This window comes from Cicer arietinum, chromosome 8 (genome assembly GCF_000331145.2).
Source record: "Cicer arietinum cultivar CDC Frontier isolate Library 1 chromosome 8, Cicar.CDCFrontier_v2.0, whole genome shotgun sequence".
NCBI classification, from domain to species: domain Eukaryota; kingdom Viridiplantae; phylum Streptophyta; class Magnoliopsida; order Fabales; family Fabaceae; genus Cicer; species Cicer arietinum.
The window spans coordinates 28334940-28354884 of record NC_021167.2 but is presented as its reverse complement, the minus strand read 5'-3'; the positions used below and the strand labels follow the sequence as shown (position 1 = coordinate 28354884).

The 19945-nt window shown below is 31.9% G+C and overlaps 4 protein-coding genes across 6 annotated transcripts; all 4 read left to right on the top strand.

The window, feature by feature from the left end:
* Nucleotides 1–1025: 1025 nt before the first annotated feature.
* On the top strand, nt 1026–6098 carry LOC101501668 (uncharacterized). The gene is made up of 7 exons (XM_004513030.4): nt 1026–1322; nt 1465–1597; nt 1919–2022; nt 2667–2838; nt 2927–3067; nt 3161–3395; nt 3482–6098. Exons 1-7 carry the CDS (start codon nt 1291–1293, stop codon nt 5851–5853), a joined length of 3189 nt encoding a protein of 1062 aa, XP_004513087.1. The 5' UTR covers nt 1026–1290; the 3' UTR covers nt 5854–6098.
* Nucleotides 6099–6900: 802 nt separating this feature from the next.
* On the top strand, nt 6901–10073 carry LOC101501346 (probable caffeoyl-CoA O-methyltransferase At4g26220). Of its 3 annotated transcripts, none has more exons than XM_073364273.1 (6): nt 6901–7094; nt 7421–7515; nt 7647–7726; nt 8177–8321; nt 8648–8779; nt 9479–10073. In XM_073364273.1, exons 2-6 carry the CDS (start codon nt 7447–7449, stop codon nt 9767–9769), a joined length of 717 nt encoding a protein of 238 aa, XP_073220374.1. In that variant the 5' UTR covers nt 6901–7094; nt 7421–7446; the 3' UTR covers nt 9770–10073. The 3 variants fall into 3 exon arrangements, with proteins under 3 accessions (XP_073220374.1, XP_073220373.1, XP_027193139.1); XM_073364272.1 differs by having other exon boundaries at nt 7404–7515; XM_027337338.2 differs by having other exon boundaries at nt 6902–7094; nt 7443–7515.
* Nucleotides 10074–12084: 2011 nt separating this feature from the next.
* Nucleotides 12085–13842, top strand: LOC101501028 (large ribosomal subunit protein eL31-like). The gene is made up of 3 exons (XM_004513029.4): nt 12085–12221; nt 12320–12427; nt 13367–13842. The coding sequence occupies exons 2-3, from the start codon at nt 12345–12347 to the stop codon at nt 13644–13646; spliced, it is 363 nt and encodes a 120-aa protein (XP_004513086.1). The 5' UTR covers nt 12085–12221; nt 12320–12344; the 3' UTR covers nt 13647–13842.
* A 1546-nt stretch (nt 13843–15388) lies between these two features.
* LOC101500717 (vacuolar protein sorting-associated protein 32 homolog 1) lies at nt 15389–18109 on the top strand. Its single transcript, XM_004513028.4, has 6 exons — nt 15389–15684; nt 16203–16302; nt 16408–16493; nt 16585–16676; nt 16966–17080; nt 17551–18109. Exons 1-6 carry the CDS (start codon nt 15610–15612, stop codon nt 17740–17742), a joined length of 660 nt encoding a protein of 219 aa, XP_004513085.1. The 5' UTR covers nt 15389–15609; the 3' UTR covers nt 17743–18109.
* Nucleotides 18110–19945: the final 1836 nt, after the last annotated feature.

Below are 19945 nucleotides of genomic sequence, written 5' to 3'. Positions count from 1 at the left end.
AGTTTTTTTGTATCCAACTTGAAACATTATCCGAGTTGATAATTTTATTAATTTTTCTCACTCGTATTTTCTTACAATAATTTTTATCATTCTATTTCTATTAATTTCTTAGTATTGTATTTTTAGTTTTCATATTATTTTAAAATGTTATTATTATTTCTTTTTTTTTTTTTTAAGTTTTAACCAATATTTGAACTTATTTTTCATTTATATTTCCTAATTTAGGAAAATTAACTTTTTGATGTGTTTCAACTTTTAATAATCAAACATTCAACTAAAAAATTAGGTTTATTTTTTTACAATAGAAATCTAATCCATGTCATTAAATAAAGTAATAATAATCAATACATGTTGAGTAAAGATGAAAATTAACATTGAAAATGGCCATCTTTACAAGATAATGAGCAACCATGTTACCATTTCTCTTAGCAAACTCCATGGGAGAGATATTACAAATTATATTAAGAAGAAACATACATTTAGGAAAAATAACATTAAGCTTCATGATAGAACGAGTAAAAATATCAACTACCATTCTTGAATCTATAGGAAACACAACATTTGTATCCCGTGACTGGTTATGTCAGGTAGTGGTGGGTGAAGGTGGGTAGTTGTTGATAATAGAGATGATCGGAGATGATGATCAAATGTGAATGGTCGGTGACAGAAGATGATAATTGAAGATTGATGATGATGGACCGATAATGGTGGCCATTGGTGGTGTCCAGTGGTCGGTGATGTAGTAGTAAATGATTGTTAAAGTGATATTTTTATCTATTGATAATGATGTGTTAATTTTAAAACAAATAAAAATTATAAAATCTATAATCAAATACTTACAGCTTTCTCAAATAAACTTTTAGTCTTTGATGATTTTGATTTGATAGTGTCTTGTTCTTTTAAAGCTAAAGCATGGTTTACCCGAAAATTAATTAATATTGCACTAAGTTTCGTCACCCATAGCCTAATTAATATTGTAATAAGTTTCGTGACCTTATAACCCGTAGAAAAAAGGTTTGTTCCACTCGTATTTGTTTGTCCCGTATTTCGTCGAAAGTTCAAATTGCATTAAAATATAACAAAAATTCTCTTAATAATAAATATTCGCTCTTTCTTCTTCGCGCAACAAGATCCAATTCCATTTCGTCTTCTTCCTCTTCTTCTCAAACATCTTTTCTTCTTATCATAGAATCACTAATCAATAGTTTATTTTTTAACAAAGAACAGTAATCAATAATTAGATTCCTCAATCAAATTCTTCTCCTTATTCCATTTTAGTTTGTGCATAGCATGTTGCACAGAAGCTTCAAACCTGCCAAGTGGTAATTAAACCTTCTCTCAATTTCAATTCAATTTAACGCTTTTAGTTTTGATTAAAGCGAGAAAAAACATACTCATTGTTTTTATTTATTAATTAATTTAACGCGTTTATTGATTTAATTAATTTGGTTTCGTTTGATGCAGCAAAACGGCATTGAAGCTCGCCGTTTCGAGGATAAAGCTCTTGAGGAATAAGAGAGATGCTCAAGTGAAGCAACTCAAGAGAGAATTGGCTAAATTGCTTGAGTCTGGTCAAGATCAAACTGCTAGAATTCGGGTAAAATCAATTCTAACATTATTACACATTTTTATTTTTATTTTTTTTTTTACTTTTAGGTTTATTTCTTATCAACTGTCTTTGATTTAAAAACTATACAATATTAAACCCTGGCGAAGGAGAAAACTTTAACTTAACTAACAATACTAACATTGACTATAACAAAAATTGTACAATATGATCTGAAAGATTGAATGTTTTTGATCGGATGATAGTGTAAAATTGTTTTACACCGTCAATGCACTATATTTAAACTCTTTTGATTTTTGGGGTGTTATATTTGAATTGATAAAGAATAAACTAATTTGTTTTTTTTTTTAGGTTGAACATGTTGTGAGGGAAGAGAAAACTATGGCAGCATATGAGCTTGTTGAGATATACTGTGAACTTATTGCGGCTCGCTTGCCTATGATTGAATCACAGAAGTAATTTTTTAAACTTGCATAATTAGTTATTTATTTTATGCTAGCAGGTATTGTATGTAGTAAGTTAATGTCACTATTCACTAAACATGTCATCTCTTTGATGTTTCCTGTTATGTTTTGCTGCATTGATGTATAATTCAATGTTTTTGATGTCCCTTAAACTGTATTGTGACTGTATCATTGATTTGTAAAGCAACCATGGCTGTGATTTAAAACTTTAGTATAATAATCTACTATTGTAGGGGATATATTATTTTTTCTGTTTATAGTTTGATCTGTCTGGAAGTTTATATTTTGCAGTTTTGGCAGTACCACTGAATTTGCCTGTTTATCATTGTTTTGTTAACACATGTCAACCTAATGTTTGATCACTTAAGGAAAATTTACCTAAAAAGTGAAAAGTAAATGTACAATTTAGGTGGTTTAAGCCAAGAGCTAGATTAGAGATGTAGCATGTCATATCGAATCACCTGAACAAAGGATCCTTGCACCAAAATGACATTTCATTTTCTCAGTCTTGGTAATTGTTATACCATCGATCAATGGGTTTCTGAAATGATGGGCTTTGCAGTCTATAAGTTTGTCCATTATGATTGTGTATTCTCACTGCATTGATCTCATTTTTTTCCCTTAAACATTTTCAGACATTGTCCCATCGATTTGAAGGAAGCAATTGCCAGTGTAATATTTGCAACTCCAAGATGTTCAGACATACCTGAGCTCATGGATGTGAAGAAGCATATTGTGTCAAAGTATGGAAAAGAATTTGTCTCAGCAGCTGTTGAATTACGCCCTGACTGTGGTGTAAATCGCCTGGCATGTTTCTCTACCTGCTCAATGTTGAATAGGATCATGTCAAAGATCATTTTGTGCCTGTTTTTCTAATTTAATGTTGCCTTTGCAGTTGGTTGAGAAATTGTCTGCCAAAGCACCTGATGGTCCAACCAAAATAAAGATACTGGCTGCAATAGCTGAGGAGCATAATATTAAATGGGAACCGAAGTCATTTGAAGAAATTGATGCAAAACCTTCTCAAGACTTGTTGGTAGGTTTTGTTTATTCTGGATTTTCTTTTGTTTATTTGATAAAGACAGTTGTTACTTGTAGATTTTTATTTTGACACTATTTTTATGTTAAGGTTGGGCCAAGCACTCTTGAGAAGGCTGCTTATGTGGAACCTTTTCAAGTCCATGTTCCACCACCTGTTCATGATGAAAAGGGTCCTCCGGATTCACGTGCTACCTCACAACTTAAACCAATGCATGATGCATATACAAATTCAAATGAGCAGAGTGCAAGTGGTGCTGCTAGAAAGGCTAGTGGCAATAACTCCACAACATCAAGCATGCCTAATCAAGACATCAGATCTTCAGGTATTTTTTTTAAAGAAAGTCATTACAATTGAATTTCTAGCTTCTATTCTGCTCATTACCTAAATATTTGGGATTCTTTCTCGCAGGAGATGGAAGTCAAGAAATGGATTTTAGAGATTCATATTCTGAAAATAGGAGCGCCTTTCCTGGGGGTAGGCAGAATTGGAACATGGAATTCAAGGATGCTGCCTCTGCTGCACAGGCTGCTGCAGAATCTGCCGATCGTGCGGCGATGGCTGCAAGAGCAGCTGCAGAATTTTCAAACCGTGAAAACATAGCAAGGCAGTATTCAAGTGGATCACGTAACTCTCCTGGCAGGCAGTCAAGAGATGAAGCACCTAAAGACTATGCTTTTCATGATGAAAAACATCTTTCTTCCAGTTCTATTAATAGCACCATCCATAAAAGCAGTTCTGGGATGCACAATGAACAAATCACCGCGGGAGAAGAAGATAATGTGGTTGGAATGCACAATGAATATTACAGGAATACTCATCAGAATGTGGTGAAACACTCCCAGACAGATTCAACTATAGGTGGTGATGATAAACCATTTACCCATGGTTCTCAAATAGATGATGTATACCACCACAATAACTTATTCAAGCAAGAGAGTGACGACCTATATGCGATGAGTATAAGAAAGCAAGCAAGCAGAACTGAAGAAGATTTTGGGACTGAACATAATTCTGATGGTGATATTAATAATGAAAACAATCATCACTATCTACATGCAAGGACAAATACACAACCTGGAGACTTTTCGTCTTCTCATCCCATTTTTCCAAGTGATGATCACAATGATAATTTGAACTCAAATGACTGGACGATAGGGAACAAGGCTGCGCAAGACCTATTTGTTGCCGAAGTAAACATACAGACAAAAACCATGGAACCAAGTTCTTATAATGATACTTCTGTTGTATTTGATGATTCGGAATCTGATGATGATGATTTTAAATTTGATGCTGATAAAAAATACAAGGGTGATGGATCTGGGTTATTCTTCTCATCTCTTAGTAGCAAATCCCAAGTTGATCCCTTCGAAAATACAAATTCTTGGAGCTATAGAGAAAAAATTGGGGTGGATGAGATTGGTACACAATCACTTTTTTCTGGTTCTGAAAAATTGACGAAGTCTGAAGTTTCTTTTGAAAAAAAAGACTCATTGCCTGCCACTTTTGATGATTCAGATGACCCAAGTTCAGATATCGAGACAGATTTGCTTAAGTCTAGAGTTTCTGGGACTTTTGATTATGGAAATTCTGTCCTTGATCAGACAGTAAACCATGGGGATCTAGGGTCCATATCAGGAAAGGTTAAGAATCTTGGTTCCGACAGAAAGTCTTGGTCGTCGCCATCTTCAGTTGGTTCAGATAATGTGGAAGAGCATTCTGAGAAAAAGGTAGACATCACTAATATGTCAGAAAAAAATTATGGTTATGATGACTTGCCAACCAGTGAGCCATTTTCAACAGGAAGAAGATCTACATTGGGTTTGGTTTCCCAGGCAGATGTCCATATATTGCAGTCATCTCATAATTTTGATGATACAGTTGATACTGAAACTTTGGAGAATTCTCATGTAGAAAGTGGTACAGAATTAGACTATGGAACATTGAAGGGTGGCTTTCGCAATAAAGGTTATAGGCGGCCATCTTATATTAAGAATACATCAGATGATGTGTCAACTTCTTTGGGAAACATTTCAGTCCATAATGAAAGATCTTTGCCTACAGTAAGGACTTCAACCAGTTTTGGTACTCCTGGTCAGGACAAATATACAACTGAAGTGAGCAGAGGAAATAGAAACGTTGGCTTGAGAACCCACAACAAATCTTCTGATTCTGATAGGTATGATCTGGATGCAGACTCAAAAGAGACGACTAGTACTCACGAACTTCATGTTCAAAATGAACCAAAAAAGAAATCGAGCTCACGGGCCTCAATTCCTTATTTTGATTCCGATGATAGTGGAACTGAGGATGAACTTCATAAAAAGAATTTAGCTAGTGTTGTACGTCCTGTTAGTAGAGTATCTCGAAGAACATCAGCTTCTCCAAAAACTGTTGCAGGTTTAAGTTCTAACCACGCTCATTTAGATGCTCCTTTGACTCCTGGTTCAAGGCTTGGATGGAAATCTTCAAGGGATTCTTATAAGAGTTCTGAAACAGGATCTAAGACTGGATCAGTAGAATATGAAGCATCTAAACCAATTTCAGAACCTAACAGATCATTCGACGAGGAAGTTGTGAATTCATCTGCAAGGGTGCAATCTTCCAGTTCTCCTTCTAATGCGGCGATACAAGATAGTGAAAAGGGACAAAAGGCTTCAAAATCATTAAATTCTGATGGAGATACTCCAACTAAGAAGAAAGCTGATCACGTTCATCCAAAGTTACCTGACTATGATTCCTTTGCTGCCCATTTCATGTCTCTTAAGAAAGGTGGTCCATGAATTTCACTTGCATTCATTTAGCTACATAGCTCCTCGTACATGGTCTTGATGGTTTAATTTTTATATAGCTTGTATTATTACATATAGATGTGTGATTTAGGATTCAAAATAATTGAGGAATGAAGATGTTGCACGTATTTTATTTTTTTATTTTTTGTGTAAATTGAGTCAGAATATAGGTATAACTATCTTATTTTTGTACATCTCTATTTCAGGAATAGTATAAATGGTTGATTATTTGATAACCTTTTATGTTCATTCATCCACTTCATACTAAATAGTTACTATATCCTTGAAGGCCTCTTTTAGTGAAGGGTTCTTTTCATTTTTCGCGTTTGATTGAAGATAAAAAAGAATTCTGTCAATTTTTTTCATGTATACTCACTTTTTATCTAACCAAATAAGTGAAGAAAGTATTTTATTTTTTTCACTGTTTAATTTATAAATTTCACTCATTTTTTCCTCTCCATTTCTTTTTGATAATTATCTTTCTTCTTATTTTCGTGCATTTGTTTCTATTCGTAGAAAATTGAATGAAATGACAAAAAATAAATAGAGAAAATTTGCAACTATTCAACATCATTAGATTCGCACCGATGGACTCATTTTGATAAAAAAAAATTCTTCTAAAAAAATATAAAATCGATAGGTTAAAATATTTCAAAGTTGTTATGTAAGGGGATCCTACCACCGGTTTAACAAAAATGGATTGACATATTGAATGTAGAGAATAATAAGTGAACACCTATCTCGAGAGGTGAAGAAGGCCAATTTCATGTTCACATACACATGTCATAAGTTGGAGCCAACATGAAATTATGTATTTGAACTTGCCGGTTGAATGAGAGGCCTGAAAACCATGTGTATAAGTGGCAGACAAAACAAACAGTGATAATTTTTACAAAACAATATTTAATACTATTTTTAAATTTGAGAACAACAAATAAAAAAGAATATTTTTTTAAAAAAACGATACTAAAAAAGAAAACAGGATTAATACTTATAACACATAAAAGATCACATCCAATTAATGACAATATGTGAGATAAAGTGGGTAGTGGAGGATCTAAGGATCTAATAAGCCACCATCTTTGACTTATACAGATTTTTCCTCTCCCATAAAAAAAGGTGATGCATGTCCCAATTTCAAGCAATGCTGCTATATATAGTAAGACTTGTTGAACTCAACCACGTTCTATTCTGACCTCTTTCTAGTTATTATCAATATACAATTAATTAAGGTATGCATAACTCCCTTAAGCATGCATTTTTGTAGTAATAAGCATGACCTATTATAGCATCTCTTTTAGCTTTCATACTAGTGAATCAAAGACTTGTGATTTTATATTTTAAAGTATCTTTCATAGCAAGCCAACTTCAATAGTTTATACTACATCTGTTTCTGCATCACATGCACTATAGAAGCACTACAAAAATGATTATTTTTATTACTTTCTTCAGTTTATAAAATGTACCAAGGACATGACTTGATAGTATCTAAAATCTCTCTCACTTTTCCATCTTTTTTCTCTTTGTTTGGACTTTGAAAGATCTGCACAAATTGTAGTGTTGTTATTGGTTGATTGCAGAAAAATGGAAAACATTAAAGATACATCAATCTACCGCAATCCTGTCATATTGCAGAGTGAGGACTTAACAAAGGTTAGTATATACAAACTTATCTTGAAAATCTTCCTTCTTTTTGTTCTCTTTCACTCATGTCTCACACAAATCACACACTTTTGAAAATACTTATTGATCAGCTATGATTCTTATGAACAATGTTGTTGCAGTATATATTGGAGACTGCTGTTTACCCTAGAGAGCCAGAGGCTCTCAAAGAGCTGAGGAAAGCCACTGAGAATCACCCATGGTAACTATTTTGTCTGTTGTGAGAGTTACTTTTACCTATGAAACTCCGACACAAAAACCAGGCAGGAGACTGACATGTAGATGCCAATAATAATTTAACAAATGAAAATAATTATATGTGTCAGTGTTGAATACTGACAAGTGTGAAATACCTGACACGCCTTTAATCTGAAACTATGTAGAACAAACAATACACATTGAAGACGTGTTTGTTTTTCAATACGTGTAAGTTTTGGACACTAACATAGTATTGACACAAGTGGTTACATTGAAATATATTTTCTCAAATTATTACTAGTGTCATTGAGTTGAGTCAGTGCCGTCTTTGATATTTGTGTTTGTGTCGATGCATGGTAGACATGAAGTGTCGGTGCATCATAGAGTTTTACAGTTAACTTGAGAATGAAAACAAAACCATAAAGGTTTGAACTTGATTTTCATATTGATTCAGGGGTTTCATGGCTACTTTACCTGAGGCTGGTCAACTCATGACTATACTTTTGAAGCTGTTGAATCCCAAAAAGACACTTGAAGTGGGAGTCTTTACTGGGTACTCTCTTCTCCTCACTGCACTCAACATTCCTCATGATGGAAAGGTTTGTGTACTTTCATTTCCATGAATATCCCATTGAGTCGAAAAACCTATTTGAATTTATTTACTGACTTAAACATTTGTAAAACTTGTTTGAACGAGCTTATAGAAATATCTTATGAAACACCCATAAATTACTTGTAGCTTATTTTCATAAATTCTCCTTGAAAGTTTAAGAAAGATAACTTATTCATATCATAAGCACCTATACGATGAGCACTTATGCTATAAGTGCTTAATTAAGTTTTTTTTATAACAATGTCTAAATCAATAATGCCCTCAATACTAGGGTAATTAATTTCTTACATGACAAGTTCATTGATGTTGCAGATTACAGCCATAGACATTGACAGGAAAAGTTATGAAGTTGGACTACCAGTCATAAAAAAGGCTGGAGTGGAACACAAGATTGATTTCATAGAATCTCCAGCTCTACCAATTTTGGATAATCTGTTAGAAGATGTAAGCATGTTTTTTCTGTGTTTATTAAATCTATTTCCACTTTTTTTTCCTTAACCCTCCTATTTATGGAGAAATGGATCCGGTGATCCGAAGTTGGGCCTAAAGATTAGTGAAGTTTGACAAATAATTGTTGCAGTCAGGGACAAATCCAAGAGCCTATTATGAGAGTGTCCACCTACACACCTTAACTTTTAAATATTGCCCCAATTGTCCAATTTTTTTCCGCATTCTAATCATCCTGAAACTTTATTTTGCACCTTTAACCTAACACACCTAAAATCTAAAAGTACTCGCATATTTTACACCCCTCGACTAGGATTCTGGATTCACCTCTAGTTTCAACCAAGGTACGGGATCGAGTACTGTCGATCAACTCGTTCTTAATTAAAGTTCATTAATTACTTGAACTCAATTGTTTGGTTATTTGTTTCCACTTCTAAGTTCACATTTCTATTAGCGAATCACTAGTTATCCCTAAAGTTGTTCAGGTTAGAAGGTTTAGTCTATGAAATGAACAAAACTCCAAAATGAACTTTTAAATTGAAAATTCTTCGATCATATTAATATTATTTTAAGGACTATATTGGCTAATCCTACTATAATCGAGAATCTTTTATTTTGAATTATGTTAATTTTATAGATTAAATTGAATTTGCTGATGTTTTTTTGATAAATTTTTGTGGAATGTTATGGATGCAGCCAACAAATGAAGGAAGTTTTGACTTTGCATTCATTGATGCTGACAAAGAGAACTATGTCAAGTATCATGAGAGAATTATAAAACTGGTTAAGGTTGGTGGGTTACTTGTGTATGACAACACTCTATGGGGTGGACGTGTTGCTTGGCCTGAAGAGGATGTTCCACAACATGCCAAATCAGGAAGACAAGCAGCAATTGAATTCAACAAAACAATCACACAAGATTCTCGTGTTGAATTTGCTCTCACTTCCATTGGGGATGGACTCAGTGTTTGCAGGCGCATTGTGTAATTAAAGACGTGTCTGGTGTTCAACACATGTCAATATTAGATATATAAACAACGTTAATATATGTAGTTAAATTTAATTATTTCTGATTTTTCAAATTATTACGGGGTGTCTTATATATACGTGTTGTGTTAGTGCATAAGTGGCAATGTCACATCTAATTTATACGAGTTGTGTTAGTGCTTAATTTATTTAATTATGAGTAATCTATGTTTCATGTACTAGTACTTTATATTTATTAAAATAGATGTTGTGTACATGAATAATGTTGTATTTTGTGTTTCTAATAAAAATTAAGTTTCATGTCTTTTTTGCTTAATAAATTTTAGAGTAAATGGATAATATCTCAGTTGAAAGAGAAGATTTTAAATTGGTTAAAAGATCTTAATTTCATAGAGAAGTTAATCAATTGCATTGAGTGGTTCGATGGAAGTTGGAAAATCAACTAAGGCTAGCAGCCTTTTTTTAAAATTAGGAAAATAATTCAAAGTAGAACAAGAAATCACGATTTATACTACTTCCGTATTTAATTATAACTCTATCTTGTCTTTTTCAGGTATATTAAGAATGATTGATCAAATTGTATACTACTTGCTTATTTCATTATAAGTATATTAAAAAAAAATTAATGGTGAATTTATAGTTTGAATGTATACAATTTAATTTTTAATTTTTTTAAGATAAATTAATAATATTAATAAGTAGTATGTTTCTAAAAAAATAATAAATATATGTAGTAATTTGAAAAAGTGTTTATATTTATGAATTCTTTTTTTCTTAAAGGGTGCTTACAATTTGGGACAGAGGTATAAATTTTGATCAAATATTTATTAGTTTGTTTATATTTGTTATTAGGAGTACTTTATCCGTGTCGTTTTAAATATTTCATTTGAATTGTGTATAATTATTAAAAAGTTAATTAATTGTAATAATTTTAATGATAAAATGAGTTTCATTTACTCGTTATTAATTATAGTTAGTGAAAAAAAATATGATGAGGTGAAAGAGAGATATATGCCAAATAAAATATTTATTGTGACACAAGTGAATGAAATACTACTTAATATGACAAATGGAATACTTTAAAAAAGAAAAGAGATTTATTGATGTTAAAAAGGACCAAACTTGCGCATCACACATTATTCTCTATCTTGAAAACAAAAAAGTTTAGTCTTTAATAGAAATAAATTGAGATACGTTAGTTTTTATGTTGTGACAATTGACATGTCATGGTCCAAGAAAAGAAAATGAAATCGTCGTAGGAAGGAAATAAAACCGCAATATAGAAACAAAAACATGAAAAGAAAAAACAAAAATGACAAATAGAAATTCCTTGAATGAAAATTGCTTGAAATTCGTGGTTATGTCGGACATCAATCATTCCTTGTCATAATCATAAATTGTCGAAAATAATCTTCTTATAGTTTTATTAAAAATCACATAAAAAATTCATAAACGTCTTTAATGACTTAATGATATATGTTATCTCTTTTCATATAGTTCAATGATATATTATAATTCAGATACTAATTTATTTTGTGTATTTATTATGAATGACCAAAATATTCCATTACTCAAATATAAATTTTAAATCGTCATTACTAGAAGGCGCTATGCACATGCATCCAAATTTTATCCGTTATCTTTTAATGGTAATAAAATATTTTTATCTTACTTGAAATACATCCATAAGTTGTGACATATTTAAAATACTACTAGTAAGTTGATAAACCTTTCTAGTTTTTTTTTTTCTTCCAAACATTACAATTATTTTCATCTAAAAAATTTCTAATAACTCTTTATTTTTAAATTAATGGATTATTTTTAAATGATAAAATATATACATTAAGCGGACCTTATAAATAAAAAACATTGTTGATAATTCTTTAAAAAATATGTTGTTTTATCGAATGATAGGTTTCAAAAGTTAAAAAAAAGTATAAATCTACTATGAGAAGTGTAAATCCGATAATATATTTCATATATTATGAATAAAGATGAAATGTAGAATGAACAATAATTATAAAAATATAATCAAATTAAATATTGATAATAAACTATATAGTGTATCAAAATTTCAAAAATCCGAACCACAACACTTTTAAATCACGAACTATAATTAAGTTATTTGAAAACTTTAAAATTTTAAATATTTTATATTTTAAAATTTTCTAAATATAAATTTTGTGTTGATATTTGTTGCGAAAAATATAGAGGATAAAATTGAGATTTTAAAACAATTTAAGGTGTGGAGAGAATGTTGGGGGTCAAGTAAAAAATTTCAATCGTGGACTGTCGAGTGGGCTCAAACTAGACCCATTTCCTTTTACCGGGCCGAACTATGAAATAAAGGCCCAATCCTTGTTATCGAAGCCCATTAGGGTTTCAATATATTCATTCTCCTCCTTCATTTCATGATGCTGCTGACTGCCGAAAACCTAGAACAGTCCCTTAGGTATCTCTCGTTCAAATTATTCGTATTAAAGTTTAATTTACGCTTCCTAATCTCAAAATTTGTAGCTTCTAATTGTTGATTTTGTTGTGTTTGTGTAGGGTTTAGGTTAATCAGAAGTTGAAAATGTTGGAGAAGGGCGCAGGTAGAAAAGAAGAGGTTGTTACTCGAGAGTACACCATTAACCTCCACAAGCGTCTCCATGGCTGGTAATTTTATTTTTCTCTTGTTCATCTAATAATCGTTTATCGATTAATCGTTTTAATTATTTAAATGCTGTAGAATAATTTAATTTAGCTTTCGCATTATTTTGTTTTATTTAGGGTTTTCAATTTTCTAGATCTGTTAGTGTACTTGTCAATGTATGTATGCTGTTCATTTGATGTTGATGAGTAAATTAGTATATGAGTGATGCTAAATAGTTAGTACGAATGATCTTTTGATTTTATTTGAGTAAATAAAAATTAAGACAAAGTGAATTCAAAGCTAATTCTGTTGTTATTATTAGTAGCTTTATGTTACTTTCAATGGTAATCATTTTCCAATTAATAATAGCTTGTAGGTTATAAATAGTTTTGCACCCTGACACTGGTACATATATTCCATTAAATTAATTCGTTTTCTCAAATATGTTAATGTTTGTCATGTTAGTGTTAGCATTAGTGCTAGTGCCCCCGGGTCCGGTGTCAGTGTTGGTATCTTTGCTTCATAGATGTTCCATGATACGACCTGTGCAGGTTTAGGATACAAATCATAGTTCTGAGTTGGAATACAACTGAATCACACTGTTTTTTTGTGGAGAGAAACTCTGATTGTTTTTTCATATTGATTTATGACTTCAATTTTCATTTATTTTGAAGTTTGTGTTTGGTATAGTAGCTTATGTTTTTTTATTAAATTGTTTTTCTTTTACTTGAAATGTCAATTTTTATTGTGTACTTTATGATTCATAATAAGATCAATGATACGGAAATATGTCTTCCACTTCATTATTTGAATCTTGATTTGACTACCTTTTAGATATACTTTTTTGTTTTGTTTGGATATCTAGTTTTTGTACTTGATGCATGCTGTTCTATGTGAAATTGCGTTATTGGATTTCTTGGTGGTATCTGTTTGTAATTTTTTATTTTTATTATGTAAAACAGCACCTTCAAGAAGAAGGCTCCCAATGCCATAAAGGAGATTAGGAAGTTTGCAAAGAAAGCCATGGGAACAGATGACGTGAGGGTAGATGTTAAATTGAACAAAGCTGTTTGGAGCCAGGGAATCAGAAGTGTACCTAGGCGTATTAGGGTACGTATCTCTCGCAAGAGAAACGACGATGAAGATGCCAAGGAAGAACTATACTCCCTTGTTACAGTTGTGGAAATTCCAAGGGATGAGCTCAAAGGGTTGGGCACCAAGGTTATAGATGATGAGGATTGATTTATCATATTTCTGTTCGAAGCCTTGAGAACCATATATTTAGTTTTTTGCTTTCTGCAATTGAGTCTTGTCTCTAGATTGTTAAAACTATTTCTAATTTTGTTGAGACATGTGGTGGTTTTTTATATCGCCTGTTTTTTTGTTTACTTTAAGACTGTCGGAAAAGGAAATACTCATTTTGGTCTTATTTTGTTTACTTCTTCAATTTGTTTATGTGTTTGTGAAATTTAAATACAGCTCTGGTAGTAGAACATAAACTAAATCACTTGTCCCTTTGAACCGCAAATAAGACTATTTCGACTACATTGACTTCAATGTGGATTAGAAAATTGACAAATTTTCAATTTGAGATATGTATAGAGCATTGATTATAGATGCAGATAGTGAAACAAATGATACCATATTTATTTGCTTCAACTTCAAATATTAGCAACTCTCCAGATCTAATCATGAAGAAATAGTATGTTTAAATAGTAGCATCTTTTCTCCTTGTTGTCGAGTGTTTCTGTTGTTCTTGAACACAAATCCACTCCACACTGCTCTCTTCACTCTTATTTTCTAAATTACGAAAAACCTATCTCACAAATTTACCAATTGTTACAAACCTTGGTCTAATTTTAGATTTCCAACTTGGAATCACACATGGCGAAGATGCGTAACGCTTTTACAATGCTTTTGCATATTCTAATTTTTCCATTTCATTTCTACCTAATGTAATTTGACTCATTTTTTGATTGATTTCACTTAATATTATATATCAGTAAAATAGAATTGGGTCAGTTGATTGTGATGAATTTAGATAATTTACGCAAGATTATAATCTCCTTGTTGAACTTCATAGACTTTTTATTTCATGAAATTTAGTATTTAATAGTATTTTTTATCTTCAATAAATAATAAATTGTAAGTAAAACTAATTAACCAACGTTGCATGTTTATTATATACGTTCAAAATTTTCCATTTTTTGGTTAAATGTAAAAAATTGTTTATGACTAGACATAGCATACTACAAGAATACAACAAATCAACAACTAGCTCAAGCAATGCTTACTGGCTGGACTGACATAGCACCATTGTCTTTCAATGCAATCCAAAAGTCTTAAATGGCAAACGATTTTTGAAGTATATCACATCACAAGTAACTGTACAAAGTTGACCAAAATAAAAAAGTGCCTGCATAAACAATGAAAGACTAAACATAAAATAGTGTAGCTCGCAATTAGCATTTTCCTAATATATATATATATATATATATATTTTATATTTGTAGCTCCCAATTAGTTAAATCACCCTCTCCTTTTTTGGTTTTAGATAAGGATTTTTAATTAAGATTGATTTAGTAAATTTCATTATAAGACACATATTTATTTTTTTATTTATTAAATAAACATTGATCAAAGTCATTTTATAAGCTTTAAAAGAATAAGAAGATCATGAATTTCTACTATTCTACTTAACATTCGTTGTCGTTGAAATTTTGAATAATTTTCAGATATTCCTTCACATAATCACATTTAACTTCTTACGAATAAAAGTCATTATTTAATAAAATAAAAAATAATATTAAAAATTAAGTTTGATTTTGTGATATTTATAAATAAAAGATAATAGTGTCAAAATTTTGAAATTATAATTTTAACAAATTTTATTATCATAAAAAAATATATTTTAATTTTAAATTAACAAAATTTACGGTTAAATTCTTTTACAAATGAAATAATGCTCGCCACGTGGAAATAAAGAAGAGAGTAAAAGAAAGCAAAGTTGCAGGTTCTTTCCTTCGTTTGTTCGATCTTGGAAACAACACATATTACTCTACTCGACTCCTTACCCAACCTTCACAAATCAGATCCCAATCTTTCATTCCTTTTTCGATTCAAACTCTGATTGTATTTTCATTCACAAATTGTTTGAATCAATCGAAATAATCAAATAATAATAATAATTATAATAATAATAATAATGTTTAGCAGAGTATTTGGCAAACCTAAACAGGAAACCAGCAACGCTGTTGCCACTTTAGACAAGTTAAACGAGGTAGTTACTAATTCATTCATTACTCTTTTTTTTTTCTTAATTCTTATCTTTCTGTATCATTAATTAATTCTTAATTACTTCATCTATGAGTTTTTAGTGTTGAATTATCAAATACACCAAATAATCCAATTTACCTATTTATTATTAGAAGCACATATTGCAATAAAATATTCTTGTAATTTTTCTCAGGCATAGCTTTGGACTGTTTATCTCAGTTTTTGTTTATCAATTTGTCTCTTTTCTATTTTGAAATGTAAAATACAAGTTGTATACTGGAAACCCTAAACCCTAAGCTTGAAATTATAGAGAGATATTGCATAGCTATGTAGTCGAAGACGTAGCCACAATTGACCGAACTCCGTTATTAAACATCGTGTGTAGGGTTGTTGTTCTAACAAAATGTATATATATTAGTGCATGCATCATGGGATAATAAATGTGTGCTGTGTTTATTGTTATCTGTTTGTTTTGAGGAGAAATTTACAGTTCAAGATTCTTTTGTACTTTGAATCATACAGACACTTGAAATGCTAGAGAAAAAGGAGAAAGTGCTCCTTAAAAAAGCAGGTGCAGAAGTTGAAAAAGCCAAAGAATTCACTAAAGGAAAGAACAAAAAGGGTAGGTTGCTAAACTGAACTTGTAGTGTATTTGTTTTTCAGATTGTTCTTTAATCCTACACTCACTTATTTCATGGCATGTTACTTGAGTTTTTGTTTTATGCAGCGGCAATTCAGTGTTTGAAGAGGAAGAGGTTATATGAACAGCAAATTGAGCAGCTTGGAAATTTCCAGTTGCGTATTCATGACCAGGTGCGAATGTAATGGTATTTTGTATTAGTTCAGATGATGATTTAGTTTATTAAACTTCTTTTGTGTCTTATGGTGGTGATTGGTGTTATAGATGATAATGTTAGAAGGTGCTAAAGCCACAACGGAAACAGTAGATGCGTTACGAACAGGAGCAGCTACTATGAAGGCTATGCAGAAAGCAACGTATGTACTGCTGTTATATGATTCTAAATCTTCAATGAGCGAGTTGTTGAATAGGATTTATGGCATTATTAGGGATGACAACAAAATCCGCACCCGCGGATACCCACCCAAACCCGTTCCAATTTAGGTGAGGAAAACCCACTTTAATTGGATGCGGGTGCAGGTTTCCCCAAAAGTAAAACTTGGGGTGGGGACGAGTTTGGGGTGTTGATATCCACCCTACGACCTCTGAACCCACCCCGTTGCCATGCCTAGATATTATTGAGTTTGTGTATGTTTCTTTTTTCAGGAATATTGACGATGTCGACAAGACCATGGATGAGATAAATGAACAAACTGAGAACATGAAGCAGATTCAAGAAGCATTGTCAGCTCCAATTGGTGCTGCTGCTGATTTTGATGAGGTCATTCTCTCAAATGTTTACTTATTTGTTATATTGGTTGCAAATATGAGATTTGTACCTTTTGATTGTGTATGTATAGTATAGTGATGTAGAGTGGTAATGCATGTCCATGAGGCATTTTGAACAATGAAACACCAACACCTGACACAACACAGACATGTCGACACTCCTCATGTAGGACACCAACACACATATTCCAATCACACCATTGAATATTGCAAAAGATGATGATGATGTGTGTATACGAAAAGATAGCATATGCAAAGTATTTTAAATGTCTATTTAAAATACTAATATATTACTTTTAAAATATTTCTATGTAAGTTTTTTAAGGAAAAATTAGAATAGGCGTCCATTATTACCACAGATGTGTCTGAGTTGTGTCCAAAGTGTGTCGGAGTAAAGACAAAAGTTTTTTGGGACATTTGTTTGTGTTGTCTGACATGTGTCGTACGGATTGTCTTTTTCAGGACGAACTGGAAGCAGAACTTGAGGAACTGGAGGGTGCCGAGTTGGAAGAACAGCTTCTTCAACCAGCAACTACAGCTCCTGCTGCCCCGGTGCATGTCCCAGCTGGGCGGCAACCTACACGCCCTGTTCCTGCAAAGCCAACTCCCGAGGAAGATGAATTGGCAGCTTTGCAGGCCGAGATGGCACTTTGAGCTGGTACCTTTTCATGGCTGTGACACAACCGATTTGTGATGTTATCTATGTATTAGTTTCTTTCATTGGAACTAATGTTGCATTTGATATGTTAGATGATATGTTTATGTTCCATTTTCATGTTTTACCTAAGCCAGAAACATTTTAGGTAGTTGTTCTATTTGGTTTTGCCGCGGCTGGCTTAGCTCAAGCCAGAATTTCGCTGGCTTTGTTATCTATGACGATAAGTGTCTTCCACGACATATTGTAATATGTAACGACTGTGATGTGGAGAATTCTGCTTCTCTCCTTCTGGCTTATATGTGTGAAATTATTGAACAGAACAGAGGATGTATATAAAAGGTGGAATTTTTATTTTATTTTTTATCATAGGATGTCTTTAAACCCCTTCAACACTTACTGGTTTTCTCATCTCGTGGATGTGTTTGAACCCTTTTTTCCAGATATACTTATCGAATGTTGATTTATTCGGCTATCTGATACTGTGTGGATGAGTTTAACATTTGTCATATTATATTATCAGTTCAATCAAATAAAAAACGGATATCTCAAGTGTAAAATAAGTAATTTATGTGTGTCTAATGAGATCACACACTTTCTAGAAAGTTGTATTAACTAGGACTACTAACAATTAGCCTAGGAGGTTGTACAATCAAGGAGTAATAAATACATACACTGAATTTTAATATCAATCATTTGTTAAAGCAGAGTAATGGAGAAGAATCGGTTGGTATTACTTTTCTTGATGTAAGTTATTGATGAAACAAAAGTAAAATGGAAATCATATTGAATAACGAGAAAATTATAGAATGATTTACCTCAAATGATACATAAGGTTTATATAGCCAATGATAAACAATTAACTATATTTAACTAAGTAACTAATGTACTTAACTTGTATAACTAACTAACTAATGTGTCTAATAGTTGGTCTATGAGCTAGGACAGAGGTATGGTTGTGTCTAATGACCAGACAATTATTAATACCTAAGACTGTGCTCAGTTTGGTTGTTAATATGACATGTTTCACTACTAGCACCACATAGTTTCACCACTATTAATGACAGGCATGTTTGGAGTGAAAATGAAAGGACAAAATTTACAATGCACGCCTCTATTTTCTTGTCCTGTGTTCGTTATCCGTCTGGAGCTACCATTTCAGCTAAACTAGGAGTCTTTTGAAACTGATATAGAGAACTGAATCCTAGGAGTATTTACACACCAAGAAGCCACTGCTTGAATGTCATTCTGTTGTTTCCGGTATTCCATTCATCAGAATTCTTTTACTTTGATGCTATGGTGTTTACAAGTGAACATGTTTTTGGTTTCAATTCATATATTGTATCAATTGACTTCCTCTATTTCATAATTTAGAACATTACAAATATGTAAAGGTGATTCTGAATCAATTTTTCTTTATTGAAGACTTTTTGAGTGAATGATAAATAACTTGAGTTGAATTTTTCATGTCAAGATGAAATAACACAACTTTACTTTTTTATTTTTGGTCAACAACACAACTTTACTTTAATCATATTCTTGATTATTTTATCTTTCATTGTTCAATGAGTTGAATTATTTACCATTGCAAGTTTATAGTCAACTTAGCAACTAAAGCTGAATTATTTACCATTGCAAATTGTTTTGTGGAGTGGAGACCACATTTTACATCATGTTCTCTCAAGAGACAAAGAACATGAAAAATTTGGACCTTAATTGCCTACTGTCGTTAATCCCAAAAATCGCAGTCACTCACATCGTAAGTTCGATAAATCAATTTTAACCATTCATTTTCTTACAACACAATTAAGCTCGTGTTTGGATCTGCGGTAGAAAGCATACAAACACACCTTAATTTTGCAGCTACTCATTGTTGCATCCACAGTGAAACTCGTTTATAGACAAGTAGTAAACACAATTTGAAACTCAAACTCATATCTGCAAGGTCCTAGATTCATTCGAACTCGGGTGACAATGTGTTTTCCAGTTGAGTTGAGTTTACGAACTAAGGTCACTACTATTCTATTTCAAGCAATAAATTAATTAACCGACTAACAGAAATAATTATATCAAACATATAAAAGGAGACTCAACGATTATGAAAAGAATTTCATTGAAAGAATAGATTTGAAACAAAATAAATACAAAAAAGAAAAAGAGAAACTAAAAGGAAAGCATGGTCAATATATGAATCAATCCAGC